General features: G+C 45.3%; 1 protein-coding gene across 1 annotated transcript in view; it reads left to right on the forward strand.

Annotated features, from left to right (window-relative positions):
- The window catches only part of Kif3b (kinesin family member 3B), a 59,103-nt gene extending 39,635 nt beyond the window's left edge, over nt 1-19,468 (forward strand). The window contains exons 3-9 of the mRNA XM_045156399.1: nt 3,294-3,395; nt 3,615-3,737; nt 3,839-3,957; nt 7,898-8,011; nt 8,806-8,911; nt 14,226-14,404; nt 16,086-19,468. Coding sequence (XP_045012334.1) covers nt 3,294-3,395; nt 3,615-3,737; nt 3,839-3,957; nt 7,898-8,011; nt 8,806-8,911; nt 14,226-14,404; nt 16,086-16,182 — 840 coding nt within the window. The 3' untranslated portion in view covers nt 16,183-19,468. The remainder of the gene's footprint in view (nt 1-3,293; nt 3,396-3,614; nt 3,738-3,838; nt 3,958-7,897; nt 8,012-8,805; nt 8,912-14,225; nt 14,405-16,085) is intronic.

A 19,468-nucleotide genomic window follows, 5' to 3' on the forward strand; every position in this document is an offset into this window, starting at 1 on the left:
AGGTAGGAGAATTGCCATGGGTTTAAGACCACCCCAAAACTCCATAGTGAATTCCAGATCAGCCTGGGCTAGAGTGAGACCCTACCTGGAAGAAACAAAAGCAATATATATTTTTAAGCCAGGCATGGTGGTGCCCGCCTTTAATCCCAGCACTTGGGAAATAGAGATAGGAGGCCAGTTAGTTTTTTGTTGTTGTTGTTGTTGTTGTCTTGAGGTAAGGTCTCAATCTAGCCCAGGCTGACCTGGAATTGACTATGTAGTTTCAGGGTGGCCTCAAACTCATGGCAGTCCTCTTACCTTTGCCACAACAGGCTGCATAGGTCTTTGCAGTATCCTGATAGCTAGTCAATGGGGCTTTCAGCTCAGCTCCAGCTTGATTTTTCAGTGAACTATAGCCTAGACATGTGAAGTCTTCAGCATTCGGGCTTTACTATCTGGTGGAAAATCAGGAGCTTTGGTAATAGCCTGTAATAGTTTGGGACCATCAAGGGCCCTCCTGGCCAACAACTTCCTGGAAGGTATTCCACCCCCTGGCACTGAATTTATTTTTAGTAACAATCTATGGCTTCTGGGTACAACACTATCCACCTCCACAGGATACTCCTGCCCAAACACACACACACACACACACACACACACACACACACTCTCTCTCTCTCTCTCTCTCTCTCTCACACACACACACACACACACACACACACACACACACATTCTTTCTTTTTATTTATTTGGTTTTTTGAGGTAGGGTCTTGCTCCAGCCCAGACTGTGCCACCATGCCTGGGTAACTTCCCCATTTCTGAGAACCCCTCTTATGCCCACTCTTGGACATAAGCTCAGTTTTCTTTCTCTTAAGTTCTATCAATAATTTAATAAAACCTGTAAGTTAAAAAAAAAGCAAAACAAGAAAACAAGACACAATGAGAAGGCACCTTTGTTCCAGGAAGGGCTTCCTATGGGGTTCCTCCATGGCAGATGCCCTCTGTGCTCCTGCACTGGGGATAGAGCCAGAGCTTATGTTTGCTTTGTATGCCATTAATTTTTTTTTGTTTGACTGGTGGCACACACCTTTAATCCTAGCACTTGGGAGGCAGAGGAGGAGGATTGCCATGAGTTTGAGGCCACCTGAGAGTACATAGCGAGTTCCACGTCAGTCTGGGCTCGAGTGAGACCCTAACTCAAACAATCAAACAAAAACATTTTTTTTTTAAGGTTCTTTTGAGGTAGGGTCTCACTCGAACCCAGGCTGTCCTGGAACTCACTCTGTAGTGTAGGGCTGGCTTTTATCTCATGGTGATCCTCCTTCCTCAGCATCCCAAGTGCTGGTATTATAGGCATGAGCTACCAGGCCCAGTGCTGCATGCCCCTTTTCTTTTAAGGATTGCATCTGTTGTTACTCAGGGCTAGGGGCACCTAGATTCTTAACAACCTAGGTGCTTGGGAAACTCTCAGGCTTCGTATGGCTGGGATTGGGTTAGCTCAAGGTCACTGCACCTCTTGGGCATTTTGTCTATGGGAAAATGACATGACTTCTGTCTTTCTCACTCCCTGGATACTGTAAAATCAACACAAGAACTGTAAAGTGTATGTGGTTAGTAATCTAATAGAGCCCCATTGTTTTGAGAGAAGAGGAAACAGGCTCAAAGAATGGACTGAAAGGTAGCAGCAGAACTAGAGTTAATGTTTCCTAAAAGCAAGGCTGTGGAGGTTTTGATGTCTGTGCTTTCCAAGTGCAAATCAGTTCCCTGGCCTCAGCCCCATCTAAATGCTAAAAGCTCCTAGTCTGCATAGCTGACTCCAAACTGTGTCCTAACACCAGGCCTCATAGCCTTCTGCCTCCTGACATCCCCAATGAGATGACCACAGCCACCAGAGTCTATCTTACTTATAACATCGAATTCCTAGAAGTTGTCCCTGCTAGCTGTAGCTTTGGTTCTTTTTATACTCCTATCAGTATCAAGGTGCTTGGCATCTGCCTCATCAGGGTCTTTTGGACACAGCTACTTTGTTCCCTTCCTCTTGCTGCCCAGCCCAGGCCCTTGGCCCCTAGCAGCCTCTCACCTGAGCTCCTTCCGTTATTGTGCCCTCTTCTAGCTTTTCCTCCTATTGCAGGGAGTGATGTCCTCCCTCATACTCAGCAAACCTTCTGTCCTTCCCAAGTTCTCCAGATCAAGCTTAGTGTCCTTACTGTGCAAGGCTGCAAGATTTTTGCACTGATCAATCTCTGCTTGCCTTGCCATCTTTGAGGATCTCCATTCCTTATCCTACCCCCTCAAAAAACAAACAAACAGTGGGACTGGGAGGCTGGGAGAAGTGGCACATGCCTTTAATTCCAACACTTGGGAGGCTGTGAGCTCAAGGCCACCCTGAGACTACATAGTGAATTCCAGATCAGTCTGGGCTATAGTGAACCCCTACCTTGAGACCCCTCAACCCCCCAAAAATCAAGCAAATAACAAAAAAAAAACCCTTTTTTTTTCTTGGTGAATTCCATTTTTTTCTTTTCCTTTCTTTTTCTTCATTCTTTTTTTAAACTATTTTTACATATTTATTTACAAGCAGAGAGAGTGAGAAAAGAGAGACAGACGGACAGACAGAATGGGTATGCCAGGGCCTCCAGCTGCTGTAAATGAACTCCAGTTTCATGCACCTCTTTGTGCATCTGGGGAATTGAACCAAGTTTGTTAGGCCTTGTAGGCAAGCACCTTAACTACTGAGCAATCTCTCTAGCCTCCTTTTTTTTTAAAATTCCTATTTTTCACCTTAGTTGTCTGTATAGATGTCCATTTAGACAGGAAGCTTTTCCTGACTTCCTCTGGATGTCCCCAGAGTTTTTGTTCTCTTTAATTTTGTTTTCCTCTTTTTTCCCTGTTTCCTTTCTCCCTTTCTTTTCTCTTTCCCTTTTTATTTTCTCCTTTTTATTTTTTAAAATTTTATTTTGTTTTTTTGAGGTAGAGTCTTGCTCTAGCCCACACTGACCTGGAATTCAGTATGTAGTTTCACGGTGGTCTCAAACTCACAGCAATACTCTTACCTCTGCCTCCTAAGTGCTGGGATTAAAGGTGTGCGCCAGCATACCTGGCTCTTTTTATTTATTTATTTTTTTTGAGACAGGATCTCACTATGTAGTTCATGCTGGCTTGGAATTTGCCGACCTCCTGCGTGCTGGGACCACAGATGTCACTCCCCATGCTTGCCTGGTCCTGCGATCTTTTGTGCCTCAGACATCCATGTGAAGAATTGCATTCTGAGGAAGACCATTTTCACAATGGTGTCTACTTTGTTTCTCACTCAGGCCATGGAGAGTAAACTGCTTGTTGGTGGAAAGAATATAGTAGATCATACGAATGAACAGCAGAAAATCCTGGAGCAGAAACGGCAGGAAATTGCAGAGCAGGTAACCTTGCATTCTTGTCTGGGGAGAAAGGAGTGTACTGCCATGCGCTGTGCCCAAAGCAGATCCCTCTATCTGGTGTGAGGCCATCTTCAGAGGGAATGGAGAGGAGGCGAGTGAGCCTCATGGCAAACTGGAGATTGACCTGAGAGAATCCGACCTGCATACTTGTATAGACCAAGTCTGAAAGGGCATTCTAATGAATTTTGTGATACTGTTCAGAAACGCCGAGAAAGAGAGATCCAGCAACAGATGGAAAGTCGTGATGAGGAGACCTTGGAACTTAAAGAGACGTATAGCTCTTTGCAGCAAGAGGTAGACATCAAGACCAAAAAACTCAAAAAGGTAAGGGAGGCCAGGCTGAGATAGATACCTTCAGACCTGGGGGTAGGAGAGAACTCTCTTCTTTAATGGCCTCTCCTCACCTGCCTCTTCCTTGGTCCCAGCTTTTCTCCAAGCTTCAGGCTGTGAAGGCTGAGATCCATGACCTCCAAGAAGAACACATCAAGGAGCGCCAAGAGCTAGAGCAGACTCAGAACGAGCTCACTAGGGAGCTGAAACTCAAGTAAGTACTGGGCCCTCCACAGCTCTATGCCACTTGCTGGGTCACTGGCCATATTTGTCCAGTAAGAAACACCCTGGGAGCAGGTGTGGTGGTGCATACCTTTTATCCTAGCACTCCAGAGGCAGAGGTAGGAGGATTGCTGTGAGTTGGAGGTCATCCGGGGACTACAGAGTGAGTTTCAGGTCAGCCTGGGCTACAGTGAGGCCCTACCTCGAAACCCCCCCCAAAAAAGAGGGAGGGGGCTGGAGGGATGGCTTAGCAGTTAAGGCACTTGCCTGCAAAGCCAAAGGACCCAGGTTTGATTTCCCCAGGACCCAAATAAGCCAGATGCACAAGGGGGCGCCTGCATCTGGAGTTTGTTTACAGTAGCTGGAGGCCCTGGCAATGCCCATTCTCTCTCTCCCTCTCTCTGTCTCTGCCTTTTCCCCTCTGTCAAGTAAATAAATAAATAAATATAAAATATATTTTTTAAAAGCCAGGCATGGTTGCTCACACCTTAAAAAAAAAAAGGAAAATAAAAATAAACACCCCAGGGGCTTGGGGGCTTGGGAGATGGTTTAGTGGGTAAAGTATGGGCCATGCAAGTGTGAGGGCCTGGCTGATGAGGGCTGGGGAGATGGTTCTGTGCATCTGGCATTCATTTGCAGTGGCAAGAGATCTTGGTGTGCCCATACATGCACACAAACAAATAAAAATTTAAATAAGAGGAGGGCTGGGCTTGGTGGCACACACTTTTAATCCCAGCACTTGGGAGGCAGAGGTAGGAGGATTGCTGTGAGCTCAAGGTCACCCTGAGACTACATAGTGAATTCCAGGTCAGCCTGGGCTAGAGTGAGACCCTGCCTTGAAAAACCAAAAGAAAGAAAAGAAAAGAAAGGGAGCTGGACATGGTGGTGCACACCTCTGTTTCCAGTACTAGGAAGGCTAAGGTATGAGGATTGCTCAGAGTTCAAGGTTAAACTATGGCTACAGAGTGAGTACCAGGTCAGCCTGGGCTAGAGTGAGACCTAGTCTTGAAAAAGCATCCCCTCAAAAAAAAAAAAAATAAAAAAAGTAAAAGTGGGCTGGGTGGGAGTTGGTTAAAGGTACTTGCTTGCAAAGCCTGCTGGCCTGGGGTTCCAGTACCCACATAAAGCCAGTTGTACAAAGTGTGTGTTTGAATCTGGGTGATGAGTAGTACTTAGATATTAGTTTGTAGAAAAAGTTCATAATAAAAGATTTCTTCTCATCAGTAGACAGAGGTGAGGCTAGAACCTTTAAAAGCAACAAGAAAATAAAAATAAAAGCAACAAGAAGGTAGAGTGGAAGCCAGGCGTGGTGGCACACGCCTTTAATCCCAGCACTTGGGAGGCAGAGGAAGGAGGATCGCTGAGAGTTCAAGGCCACCCTGAGACTACATAGTGAATTCCAGGTCTGCCTGGGCAGAGTGAGACCCTACCTTGAAAAACAAAAAATAGCAACAGCAACAACAACAAAAAAAAAAAAAAAAAAAAGAAGGAAGAGTGGATGAGATATCTAGTGTCCTGAAGAGATGGATCCACAGATGAAAAGTGACTTTCTCAGGGATAAGTAGAAAACAGTAAAGCAGGAGGTGACAAGCTGGTGGGAAGTAGGCAAGGGCCTTGTCCTCAAGGGGGTTTCTGTGTGTGTGTTTGCTTGTTGGTCCTCATCTTCCCCTCGTTTTAGGCAGAATTTCATGTAATATTCACTGCTGCTTTTGCCAGCTAGCTAGTCCTGGTGCTTCCAGCAGATTCTCCTGTCTCTAGGTCCCTTCTTGTCTGGCTGGAATTGCAGAGGCCTGCTACTGAGAAAGTGTGGTGGCACAAGTCTATAATTGAAGCACTACTGAGGAAGGAGGATCATAAGTTCCAGACCAGCCTGGGCTGCACAGGGAGACAAAAACTTGGGCTGGAGAGTTGGCTCAGCAGTTAAGACACTTGCCTGTAATGCCTAACAACCTTTGTTCAATTCCCTAGTGCCGACGTAAAGCCACAGAGTGTCACGTGCATTTGGAGTTAGTTTGCAGCAGCTGTAGGTCCTGGCTCACCCATTCTAGCTGTCTTTCTCTCTTCTATTTCTCTGTGCTTACAAATAAACACACCCACCACCCACCCACCAAGAAGAAACCCAGCTTTCTAGGTGATATTAATGTTTAAACCAACAAAATCTTGCTTTTCTCCATTATTTTATTAGAAGTTGCAAAATGATGCTTTCAAGCAAGCACCTTTAACCACTGAGCCATCTCTCCAGCTTGTTACATTTTTTTGTATCAGACTTTCAGAAACTGGAAAATTTTCCTTTCAAACAGGTTATTTTATTTTTTAAATTTTATTTAATTAATTTATTTTTTATTGACAACTTCCATAATTGTGGACAATAACCCATGGTAATTCCTTCCCCCTACTTTCCCGTTTGAAACTCCACTCTCCATCATAACCCTTCCCCCTCTCAATCAGTCCCTCTTTAATTTTTTAATTTTTTATTTTATTTTTTTAAATTTTATTTATTTATTTGAGAGTGAAAGGTGGGGGAGAGAGAAAGGGCACTCCAGATGCGTGCAACAACTTGAGCATCTGGCTTATGTGGACCCTAGGGAATAGAACCAAGGTCCTTTGGCTTTGTAGGCAAGCACCTTAACCACTAAGCCATCTCTCCAGCCCAGTCTATCTTTTATTTTGATGTCATCTTTTTCTCTTATGATGGTCTTGTGTAGGTAGTATCAGGGACTGTGAGGTCATGGATATCCAGACTGTTTTGTGTCTGAAGGAGCACATTGTAAGGAGTCCTACCCTTCCTTTGGCTCTTACATTCTTTCCGCCACCTCTTCCACAATGGACCCTGAGCCTTGGAAGGTGTGATAGAGATATTTTAGTGCTAAGCACTCCTCTGTCACTTCTTCCCAGCACCATGATGCTTTCTGAGTCATCCCAAGGTCACTGCCATCTGAAAAGAGAAGGTTCTCTACCAAAAGTGAAAGTAGCATTAATATATGGGAATGAACATTACGAGAAGTGCTTACTTGGCCGTTTGATGAGCATAGCATATACATTTAGTCAGACAGCAGCAGACGTTACACCCCTAGGGCTCATGACTACCCCTGCCTTAACTGTTAAGTCATCTCTCTAGCCCCTCCCTCTCTCCCTCCCTTTTCTTCTCCTGCTGCTGCTTTTTGCATTTGTATGGATATGTGGTGTAGGTGCATGGTACATATGGATACCAGAAGTTGATGTCAGGTATCATCCTCGATTGCTCTTTGATTACTGAGGTAAGGTCTCTCACTTGAACCTCGAGCTTGCCAGTTTGGCCAGTCTAGCTAGCTAGCTTGCCCCAGATATTTTATGCCTCTGTTTCCCATACTCTGGAAGGCCACCTGGCATTAATGTAGGTGCTGGGGATCTGAATGCTGGTCCTTATGCTTGTGTGGCAGTTGCTTTATCCACCGAGCCATCCCCCCATCTCATGACTTCACTCTGACCTACTTCTTCCATATTCATGATACCAGATAGCTAACACTTTGATTGTTTTATTGTTGTTTCTGGAAACAGGGTCTTACTTTTTGGCTTAGGTTAGCCTCTTAGGCTCAAGTGAACATCTTGCCTCAGCTTCCCAAGGAGCTGGGACTATGTACCACTACCCTGGCTCTGTTTGCATTCTTTTTTTTTTTTTTTTTTAATTTTTATTTATTTATTTGAGAGCGACAGACACAGAGAGAAAGACAGATAGAGGGAGAGAGAGGGAATGGGCGTGCCAGGGCTTCCAGCCTCTGCAAACGAACTCCAGATGCGTGCGCCCCCTTGTGCATCTGGCTAACGTGGGACCTGGGGAACCGAGCCTCGAACCGGGGTCCTTAAGCTTTACAGGCAAGCGCTTAACCGCTAAGCCATCTCTCCAGCCCTCTGTTTGCATTCTTATCTGTGTTCACATATGTGTGTTCCTACAGGCATCTTATTATAGAAAACTTTATCCCTCTGGAAGAGAAGAATAAAATTTTGAATAGATCATTTTTTGATGAAGAGGAAGATCATTGGAAATTACATCCTATAACCAGACTAGAGTAAGTCACTGTTTGACCTCAAAGTAGACTTGCCAGGGAGAAAGATGGAAAGAATTTTGATAAACTAGACTTAGTCAATGGGGTGTGGAAGAACACAGTTTCCACTGATTGAAACTCAGAGCCAATTGCATTTCTGATTTTGTGGCTGCCATAGGTTCATGAGGTAAGAGTTGGGTGCCAAGTATGATGTTAGGAATTGGGAGTCTTTGTCACCCATGAACTAGTAATAACCTTTCCCATGATTCTAAATATTCCTTGTGGCACATGCCTTTAATCCCAACATACGAGAGGCAGAGGGAAGAGGATTGTGTGAGTTCGAGGCCACCCTGAGATTACATAGTGAATTCCACGTCAGCCTGAGCTAGAGTGAGACCCTGCCTCAAAAAAATAGAAATAAAAATAAATAAATAAATTTTCCTTTCCCCTATCAAGTGTGGTGTGCTGGGCCAAAAAAGAAGCAGCACAGAGGGGTTATTTTGCATATTATTCTGCACCTGGGCTGTGCTAAGGTCTGCCCAGGATTCCGGGAGTGTTGGTAGTTATGTTGGGTGCCTGCCACCTGAAAGGGTGAACTAGACAGTGCCTAGAATCCCTTCCAGGTTAAGAAGCATGCTGCTTATACCCCGGTCAGATGGCACCTCATGCAAAAAACATCCTACTTGAAGCACTGTCAGTCCCCCAGAGTTACCACTTTAGGTTCCCTCTGGCTCAGAGGCTGATAACTTGTCCACAGGCTCAGTCCTAGCTGTGGAACACACTCCAGCAAGGCCTTAACCACTGCAGTTTGTTTGCAGGAACCAGCAAATGATGAAGCGGCCTGTCTCTGCAGTGGGATACAAGAGACCCCTGAGCCAGCATGCAAGAATGTCCATGATGATTCGGCCAGAGGCCCGATACAGGGTGAGAAGATTGTTGGGTCTTTGTCCTTTCAATTTTGTAGGAGTTTAGATTTGAATGACACCATCCTGCAAAGTCACAGACTCTGAATCCTGACTTTGTCGCAGCATACTGAGGGTAGTTACAATGACTGTAACAGCTAATGTACGAGGACCATGACAAGTGAGCAATGAGTAGCACATGGAAAGGTAGAACCTCATGTAAGGTGAGGAGGGTTTTGTTGTTGTGTGGTTTTCAAGGTCTTGCTGTAGCTCAGGCTGATCTGGGATTCACTGTGTAGTCTCAGGCTGGCCTCAATCTCAAAACTCTCCTTCTACCTCTGCCTCCTGAGTGCTGAGATTAAAGGCATGTGCCCCTATACCAGGTGATTATTTTTGTAATAAAAGATTTTTATAGGCTATTGATACAGCTCAGTCAAATAAAGTGCTTGCTTTGCAATCTTGAGGACCTGAGTTTGAGCCCCAGTCCCCACATAAAAAAATGTCAGGGTTGGGGAGATGGTTCGATGTATAAAGTACTGCATATATAAGGGAACCAGAGTTTGTATTCCCAACACCAACATAAATGCTGGGTGGACATGTTGTGTAACCTGCAAGCCCAGCACTTAGGAGACAGAGATGGGATTCCTGGGGTAGGCTGGCTGGCTAGAAGAGCCACTTGGTGAGTTCTGGGTTCAAGTGAGAAACTCTGCCCTAGTAAATATGGTAATATGACTTCTAGCCTACATACACACGTGTGTGTGTGCATGTATGTGTGCTTGGATGCATGTGGACATACATGTGCTGGTATGTCTGGACACATGCATGTACACATGCATGCATGCAACACACACAGCCAGGCCAGCTGGCATCCATTTGAAATCCCAATGCTAACGAAACAGGGACAGAAGGATCCTTTGGGCTCACTGACTAGTCAGTTTAGCCTACTTGATAAGCTCCAGGCCAATGAGAGACCCTGTCGTTTTTGTTTTAAAGGATAAAATTCTTTTTATTTATTTATTTATTTATTTATTTGAGAGCAACAGACACAGAGAGAAAGACAGAGGGAGAGAGAGAGAATGGGCGTGCCAGGGCCTCCAGCCTCTGCAAACGTACTCCAGACGCGTGCGCCCCCTTGTGCATCTGGCTAACATGGGACCTGGGGAACCGAGCCTCGAACCGTGGTCCTTAGGCTTCACAGGCAAGCGCTTAACCGCTAAGCCACCTCTCCAGCCCATAAAATTCTTTTTTAAAAAAATATTTTTATTTACTTAAGAGAGAGGCAGATAGAGCCAGATGTGGTGGTGCACATCCTTAATCCCAGCACTCAGGAGGCAGATTTTCATGAGTTCAAGGCCACCTTGAGACAACATAGTGAATTCCAGGTCAGTCTGAGCTAGAGTGAGATCCTACCTCGAAAAACCAAAAAAGAAAAAAAGAAAAAGAGGGAGAGAATGGGTGCGCCAGAGCCTCTAGCTGCTGCAAATGAGCTCTAGTTGCTACCTTGTGCATCTGGCTTACGTGGATCCTGGGGAAATTGAACCTGGGTCCTTTGGCTTTGCAGACAAGCAACTTAACTAATAAGCTATCTCTCTAGCCCTAAAATTCTTTTTTTTTTTTTTAAAGAAAAAATATTATTTATTTTGAGAGAAACAAAGAGAAAGAAGTAGACAGAGAAAGAATGAGTATGGGCATACCAGGGCCTCCTGCCCCTGTAAGTGAATTCCAGATGCATGTACCACTGTGCATCTTTACATGGGTACTAGGGAATTGACTCCAGGCTGTCAGGCTTTACAAGCAAGTGCCTTTAACTATTGAGCAATGTCTCCAGCCCAAAAGATCCTGATTTTAAAAAAGGTGAACAGTTTCTGAGAAGACTGATTCCCAAGATTGTCCCCTGGTCTTCACACTCACACCTGTGTGCATGAACCAATAATAAAAGATTTTCATTTTAATGTTTTTTTTTTTTTTCTTTCATGACAGGGTCTCATTCTGTAGCCTAGGCTGACTTCAGACTCACAGAAATCCTTCTGCCTTATTCTCTCAAGCGCTAGTAATTACAGATGTGAGCCACCACACCCAGTTATACTTAAATTAAATTTTTTTTTTTTTTTTTAGGGGCTGGAAAGATGGCTCAGCCATTATGGTGCTTGCGTACAAAGCCTAATGACTACCCAGGTTTAGTTACCTAGTATCCAAATAAAGTCAGATTCACAAAGTGGCATATGTATCTGGAGTTCATTTGCGGCTAGAAGTCCTGGTATGCCCAGTCTCTCTCTCTCTCTCTGTGTCTCTGTCTCTCTGTCTGTCTGTTTCTGCTTATAAATAAATAAATAAATAAAAATTGAACAAATGTTTTTATTTATTTATTTTAGAGAGAGAGAGAATGGGTGCACCAAGGCCTCTTACCACTCCAAACAAACTCCAGACATATGTGTCACTTGTACATGTCTTTGTGTGGCTTCTAGGTAATAGAACCCAGGCTGGCAGGCTTTGCAAGCAAGTGCTTTTAGCCTCTGAGGCACTCCCCCCTTAAGTCTTTATTTTTATTTTTAATTTTTTGAAGCAGGGTCTCACTCTAGCCTAGGCTGACATGGAACTCACTCTGTAGTCCCAGGCTGACCTTAAAGTCATGATGATTCTCCTACTTTTGCCTCCTAAGTCCTGGGATTAAGGAAGTGTGCCACCACACCTAGCTGTTCTTAATCTCTTTTCAAAAAATTTATTTGAGAGCAAGAGAGAGAGAAAGAGGCAGAGAAAGAGAAAGAATAGGCCCACCAGGGCCTTCAGCCACTGAAAATGACCTCCAGATGCATGCATCACCTTGTGCATCAGACTTATGTGGGACCTGGGGAATTGAAACTGAGCCCTTTGGCCTTGCAGGCAAGCGTCTTAATGACTAAGCCATCTCTCCAGCCCTCAAAATATATATTTTTTTAGAAAAATATTTTATTTACTAGAGAGAGACAGACAGAGAGCGAGTATGGGTGCATTTGGGCCTCTTGCCACTATAAACAACTCCAGATGTATGTGCTACTTTGTGCATCTGGATTTACTTACATGGATAGTGGGGAATTGAACCCAGGCTGGCAGGCTTTGCAAGGAAGTGCCTGTATCCTCAGAGCCATCTCTTCATCCCCCCTGTACTTAAGTAAAAAAAAAAAAAATTCATCTCCCCTGGAACTTGAGCCAATTAGAAAATTAGAATTAGGTGAGTCTTCAGGTACTGTTCTTCCTGGCAGAGGAATAAAAAAGCATTTATTAAGTAGGTTTTTCATGGAGTAAGGTGACTGATGTGTCCATCAGAAGCCTCAGACATTTTTCATGCAGTTTTAGATGGTGTATATCTTGTCAGTTATTTTGTATCTGAGCTAAGAATTTGATTTTAAAACCTACACATCAAATATGTGCATTTCCAGTGGGTAAGCTGACCCAAAGGTAGAATTTAAAGTAGTGGCTGTCATGTTTTTCTTAACAGTATTTTGAAAGAAATTCTGTCTTCCCCCCCACCCCCCCGTCTCATATAGCCCAGGCTGGCCTCAAATATCCTATGTAGATGAGGATGACCTTGAACTCTCTTTTTAGTATTTTTTGTTTGTTTTTTTTTTGAGGTAGCGTCTCACTCTAGTCTAGGCTGACCTGGAATTCACTGTGTAGTTTCAGGGTAGCCCTGAATTCATGGCAATACTCCTACCTTTGCCTCCCAAGTGCTGGAATTAAAGGCATGTGCCACTACACCTGGCTTCTTTTTAGTATATTTATTTATTTATTTGAGAGACAGAGGGGGCAGGGGCAGGTAGTGAGGGGGGAGATATGGGCATGTGGGGGCCTTGAGCCATTGCAAATGAATTCCAGACGCATGTGCCCCCTTGTGCATCCAACATTACATGGGTACCGGGGAATTGAACCTGGGTCCTTTGCAGGCAGGTACCTTAACTGCTAAGCCATCTCTCCAGCCCATCCTTGAACTCCTGATCCCTACCTCCACCTGTGTGACCACCTTCTTTTGTACACACATCTTGTGAACTACGAAGGGCTCACCGGCTCACCACAGGATATCCCATGCAAAGGGCGATCCATCAGGCCCGTTAGGAATTAGAGTCAAAGCTGGTTCTTCAAGTGGATTTCAAGCACACACATACTTCATGTGCACATGTCACAGTGCCTCCTACCTTGAAGTTGAGAAGTAGCAGGATACTGGTGATGATTGCTTTCTTCATTATACTTTTTCATATTTTATATAAGACATGTGTATTACAAAATCAGACAAAACCTGGAGAATACAGAAAAGAATATAAACTCGGGGTGTGGTGGCTCATGCTTGTAATCCCAGTACTCAAGAGGCTGAGGCAGGAGGATTGCCTTGAATCCCAGGCCAGCCTGAGTGATTAGTAAGACTGTATCTTGCAAAGAAAAACAAAATCTCCTGCATTCCCACTAGGGAAAAAATTATAAAAGTAAGCCGGGGGCTGGAGAGATGGCTTAATGGTTAAGCGCTTGCCTGTGAAGCCTAAGGACCCTGGTTTGAGGCTTGGTTCCCCATGACCCACGTTAGCCAGATGCACAAGGGGCCGCACACATCTGGAGTTTGTTTGCAGTGGTTGGAAGCCCTGACGCGCCCATTCTCTCTCTCTCTTTTTTTTTTTGTTGGATTTCTCGAGGTAGGGTCTCACTCTAGTCCAGGCTGACCTGGAACTCACTCTGTAGTCTCAGGCTGACCTTGAACTCACAGCAGTCCTCCTACCTCTGCCTCCCGAGTGCTGGGATTAAAGGCATGTGCCTCCACGCCCGGCTTCTCTCTCTTTATATGCCTCTTTCTCTCTCTCTCTCTCACTCTCAAATAAATAAATAAAAATGAACAAAAAAATTAAAAAAAAAAAGTAAGCCGGGCGTGGTGGCACACGCCTTTAATCCCAGCACTCAGGAGGCAGAGGTAGGAGGATTGCCATGAGTTTGAGGCCACCCTGAGACTACATAGTGAATTCCAGGTCAGCCTGGGCTAGAGCGAGACTGTACCTTGAAAAAAAAAAAAAGAAGAAGAAGAAGAGGAGGAGGAGAGGGAGGAGGAGGAGGCAGAGGTAGGAGGACTGCTGTAAGTTTGAGACCAGCCTAGGAGTACAGTGTAAGTTCCAGGTCAACCTGGGCTGGAGTGAGACCCAACCTTGGAAAAAAAAAGAAATCAAATCAAATGATAAAAGTTCCATTACTTCTGGGCATGCCCTGACAAAGCACTCAATGGCAGGCAGTTAGCAGTTCTGTTCTCAGAGGGGTCTAGATTGATTGTGCTTTCTGTGTCTGACTGGAGGCCAACATGGCTGGTGATGGCTGTGCTTCTGCAGGCAGAGAACATCGTACTCTTAGAGCTGGACATGCCCAGTCGGACCACTAGAGACTATGAGGGCCCGGCCATTGCCCCCAAGGTCCAAGCTGCACTGGATGCAGCTCTGCAGGATGAAGATGAGATACAGGTGGATGCATCATCCTTTGAAAGCACTACAAATAAGAAATCCAAGGCTAGGTGAGTGGCCTTTGGTAACCTAAGTTTGAAAGAGTATGTTGGAGCTAAGTGTGGTGGCAGATACAGTTCTAGCATTCAGGAGGCTGAGGCAGGAGTATTACAAGACCCTTTCTCAGAATAAACAGAGGCTGGGAATGTAGCTCAATGGTAGAGCATTTGCCTAGCTTATGGAAGGCCCTGGGTTTGAGCCCCACCACTCTAAAAGCAAAACAAAAAAGAAAAAGGAAAAGAGTACCTGTGAGGTTTGGGGGATGGCCTGGTGGTTAAAGGTGCTTGCAGAGGCTGCTGGCCTGGGTTTAGTGTCCCAGACCCCACATTAAGCAAGAGGCCTTGGTATGCCCATGCCCTCTCACCCCTCACAAATAAAATATCTTTTGTTTATTTTTATGTATTTATTTGAGAGTGACAGAGAGAGAAAGAGGCAGAGAGAGAGAGAGAGAGAGAGAAAATGAATGAGAATGGGCGTGTCAGGGCCTCCAGCCTCTGCAAATGAACTCCAGACATGTGTGCCCCCTTGTGCATCTGGCTAACGTGGGTCCTGGGGAATTGAGCCTCGAACTGGGGTCCTTAGGCTTCATAGGCAAGCCCTTAACTGCTAAGCCATCTCTCCAGCCCACAAATAAGGTATTTTTAAGAGTACCCTTAGGTAGGGCATGGTGTCACACATCTTTAATCTTAGCTCTTGGGAGGCAGAAGTAGTGAATTCCAGGTCAACCTGGCCTAGAGCAAGACCCTACCTCAAAAAAAAAAAAAAGAAAAAAAAACACCAACAAAAGAAAAACAAAACAAACAAAAAAAAACACCTCTGAATAAGGACAAACCAAGACAGAGACATGCTTGTTGGTCCTGGAGCACCTTGTAGAGCACATAGATGCGATGGACCTTGAGTCTTGGAAGGTGTGATAGAGATACTGCAGTGCTGAGCACTCTGTCACTTCTCAGCACCATAGTGCCTTCTGAAAAAAAGTTGGGCATGGTGGCACATGCTTATAATCCCAGCCCTTGGGAGGCTAAGGCAGAATCTTGAGTTTGAGGCCAGCCTAAATTGTACCATGAGACCCTGTGTCAAGAACAAAGAAAAAGAAAAGGAGAACTTTAAAGAAAAATAATAAACTGGGCTTGGTGGCACACACCTTTAATCCGAGCACTTGGGAGGCAGAGGTAGGAGGATCGCTGTGAGCTTGAAGCCATACTCTGACTACGTAGTAAATTTCAGGTCAGCCTGGGCTAGAGTGAAATCCTACCTCAAAAAACCAAAACCAAAGGAATACAAGCAAAATTCTATCTGCAAAAAATTTTAAAACACACAGTCTCATTGTGTTGTCCAGGTGGACTTAAACTCCTGGGTTCAAGTGACCCTCCTTTCTTAGTCTACCAAGTAGCTGGGAATACAGGTGCATACCACTGCCCATTTCAGTATTCATTCGTGTGCTCCCTGTGCATCTGGCTGGGTCCTGGGGAATCGAACCTGGGTCCTTTGGCCTTGCAGGCCAACACCTTAACTGCTAAGCCATCCCTCCAGCCCAGGTTTCAAAGCTTTTGACAGGCCAGTTGGCCATGCGCAGAGGGTCAGGTTGGGCCAGTCCTGTGGGTTTATAGTTCAAACTATCCTGGCTCTCAGGCCTCCTTGAAATGTGTATGGTGCTTGGTGACGTATCCATAATTTGCTTGACTTTTACAGGCCTAAGAGTAGCAGGAAGTCGGGATCCTCGTCCTCCTCCTCAGGAACTCCTGCATCTCAGTTTTACCCACAGTCTCGGGGGCTGGTTCCCAAGTAACACCAGCACCCCCTCCCAGGGTGGGAACAGCATGGCCTTCTGAGAGAAGAGATGAGCACAAAGCTGCAGAGAGGACTTAAGCCTAATCTCAGAACCATTCCCCCAAGGAGAAGTGATGGCCTCTTTGCAGATTAGCCAACTTCATCTGGCTGAATGTGCTGGTCCAAATCTGGCGCTCAGCTCCTCTGGGAAACATCCTTTAATTAGCGTCTCAGAAATGCATGGGTAAGGTAAAGTCCAGTGGACAGCAAGAGAATGACCATGACCTTGCTTCTTTCTCTACTCTCCCACCCTCCTTTTCCCTTCTTCTTTTCAGCGTGTTCTTCACATCTGTCTCCCTTCTTCCTAAACAAATAATAGGGAGTCAGACATCCCCCTCAGCAGGACCGTGTATATGGGAGCCTCAGGTTTGAATGACAGTGAGGTTGAAATGCAAGCCCTAGAACTTGAGTAGGCACCCGTTCTTGAAAGGAGAAATGAGAATTCTAACTTGGATCCAAGCCCCGGGAGGGCACAGTCAGTGATCCAGTTTTCTTACCCCTCAGAGTACACCTTGCCTTTGAATCTGCTGAATGAGGATATAAATCTCTTCCAGTTGCTGCTCCAAGAGGGTTCAAGGTTGGAAGCAATAGAAATGACATCCCCTTTGCCTCCTGGGAGAATTTATGGAAATAACATCTTTTAAACCTCAAAACCATGACCATCCTGTCAAAGACCTAAGTCTGTAAGCCAGTGCCATGTCACTTTACTCTTCATTGTCACCAGATGTCCAGGGAACACCTGCTCTGAATGTCCTTGTGTAGACCCACCCTCTGCCTACAGAGTGTGCTCTGCTACAGGCCTCTGTTGTGGGAGAAAGAGGCTGCTTCTGCCCTCTCTGAGGAGCTTAGAGCTGGGGGAAAGTGACAGAGAGTAGTACTTTTCAATTGCCAGTTTGCTTCCATTTTGGCAGCATAGAAGAGTGAGTAGGCAGACACTGAGATGGAGACAGGCTCCAAGCAGGGAAAGGCAGACAGGCAGCTGGGAGTAGAGGAACCCTGTCTGCCTTCAGCAGAGAGCTCCCTCCAGGTGGAGCCCAAGGTGCTGGCAAGGAGAGACTGACTGAATAGGTTCAGAGGAAAGAGTTCACAATTCCAGTTTATATAGACTAGTTTGGTTGTAAATTTTAGTTCTTTGTATTACTGCAATTCAAGCTTTGTTTTATGAAAATGTTTAATGAAAGTAACTCATTTTCCCTCCAAGAGAAGCTTACAAGTGTGTATGGGTGTGTGAGCATGGTGGTGCCTGTGCTGAGTGTGTCTATGTGTGTCTGTAAGAGACAGAGACCAAGAACTTGCCCAGTTTTAGAAATATTCTAATGTGCAGTTGCTGCCTTTGTCTGTATTAAAGGCCCATTGAATGACTAATCCAGGCTGGAAGTGTTCCCATGTGGGTGTCTGAGTCCATGAGCCAAGCCTGAAGGGACAGTCCTGAGTCCCCAAGTCTGCCACACTGACGCACCTTGCTGGCACGGTGCCTCAGGTAGATGGAGAGACCCACGTGGGACTCGAGTTACATTTTAACTCAGCTGCTCAGTCCCCAGGTACATTTCTGGATCAGAACCCATGGGAAAGAAAAGGTACCAAGTGCAATGTCTTAGCATGCTGCGAAATGGAGACCCGCTGCCCACACTTACCTCCTCATCAATGAGCATTCCTTCTGAGCCCAGGGGCCCCTATTCAGCAGTTCCTAGGGTACAGTGGAGCCTTCCCTCATCTTTTCTCAGGCTCAAACCCTGCTTCTTCCTTCTAAGAATTTGCTGGCTTGCATAGGAACCAAATGATGAAATGTATAGTGGACGATGGCTATCTGCTGAATGACAGTGACATCTCTTGTACCACATTTCCTCACAGCTAGGCTGAATTCTGTAGGCTGAAATGTTCATGCAGTTGAAAACTTCAGATAGTATCATACCTTGTCTTGAGGTGGCTCTTGTGCCCAAGGGCAGACAAGTGACACATGGAACTTTTTCAGAAAGACATAAGAAGAAAGGCAGGCTGACAGGCATGATTATTAAAGCAAGTTTGCCTTGTCCTCTCTCAGCTGTGTTCAGCCAGTGGTCTGTGAAACAGTAAAAGGCCACCACGTGGAGATGAAGCTGACCCTTTCCAAGCCCTTTCCTGGTGCTTCTCTTCTCTCAATGGATCCGATAAATATTGGGATAGAGCAGATGGTAAAATGTTTGCTGTCACCAGGATGCTGCTGCTTTGGGTTCTGAATTGAGCCACATGTATACAGGACAGACCAAGCTCCCTGAGGGACCACATTGTCATGTCTGTAATCACCTTGGATGTTCCTGACACTGGACGGCCTTGCATGCCAGCAGCAGCTAGTGAAGTCTGGAAGCAAATCTTGAAAAGGATCTAAGAAGACCATCTGGGAGGAGTTTGAAACTGTATTGCAACCCTTGTCAGACTTTCCTACTCCAAGCAGTAGAATGTATCTTGCGTCCTATTGTAAAATCATACACCTCCCAGACCCCTAGAGGCAGACCCCAAGGCCACAAAATCATAGGCATGAAGCACTTTCTTAAGACTGACCTGACGTTGGCTTGCTCCCGTCTGATGCCTGCATGCTGCTTGAATTGCTCCACTCACACCTCCGTGACCAAGGGCGCCAGAGCTTTTCCAGCTCAGGCATGGGCTACTGTCTGCTCTTCTTGTCTGATTCTTGTAAGTCCTCCTTCACTGAATGTACACTCATTGCCAAGTTTCTGAGAAGTGTCGATTCCCTGCTAACATAGGATGTCGTTTCTGCCTCACATTTCCCACTTGAGTTCAAGGTATACTGTGAACACCACCTTGGACCATCCAAACAGTGGATATCCATCAGTGGATAACACTGGAGCTAAATATACTCTAAAAACCATGCTGAAAACCTCAGAGGGAATTAGATGAGAACAGAGTGCCTGGCAGTTACCTGTCATGCAAGGCTTTGTTTTGTCCTGTTCAAAATCTGACCCCTTTCTCTGTGCCCTGTTTGTTGAATGAAATGCTTTTGAGGTTATCTATGAAAGGAGTGATAGTGGGTGGGCAGGCAGAGGCAGTGGGCTGTTTGGCTCCTTAAGAGATACTATTGATCTCGACCTTCTCTTTGGCTATCTTTAGACAGAGATTATGCCAATACTTGGGACTCTTAAGTTTTACAATTGATATTTATTTGTATCATCTCTTTGTCTAGGAATGTAAAAGTGATTCTAAACTGAGATGTGTAATAAAATCAATCAGATTTATTGTATCTACAAAAA

Source organism: Jaculus jaculus, chromosome 8 (assembly GCF_020740685.1).
Source record: "Jaculus jaculus isolate mJacJac1 chromosome 8, mJacJac1.mat.Y.cur, whole genome shotgun sequence".
Lineage (NCBI taxonomy): Eukaryota > Metazoa > Chordata > Mammalia > Rodentia > Dipodidae > Jaculus > Jaculus jaculus.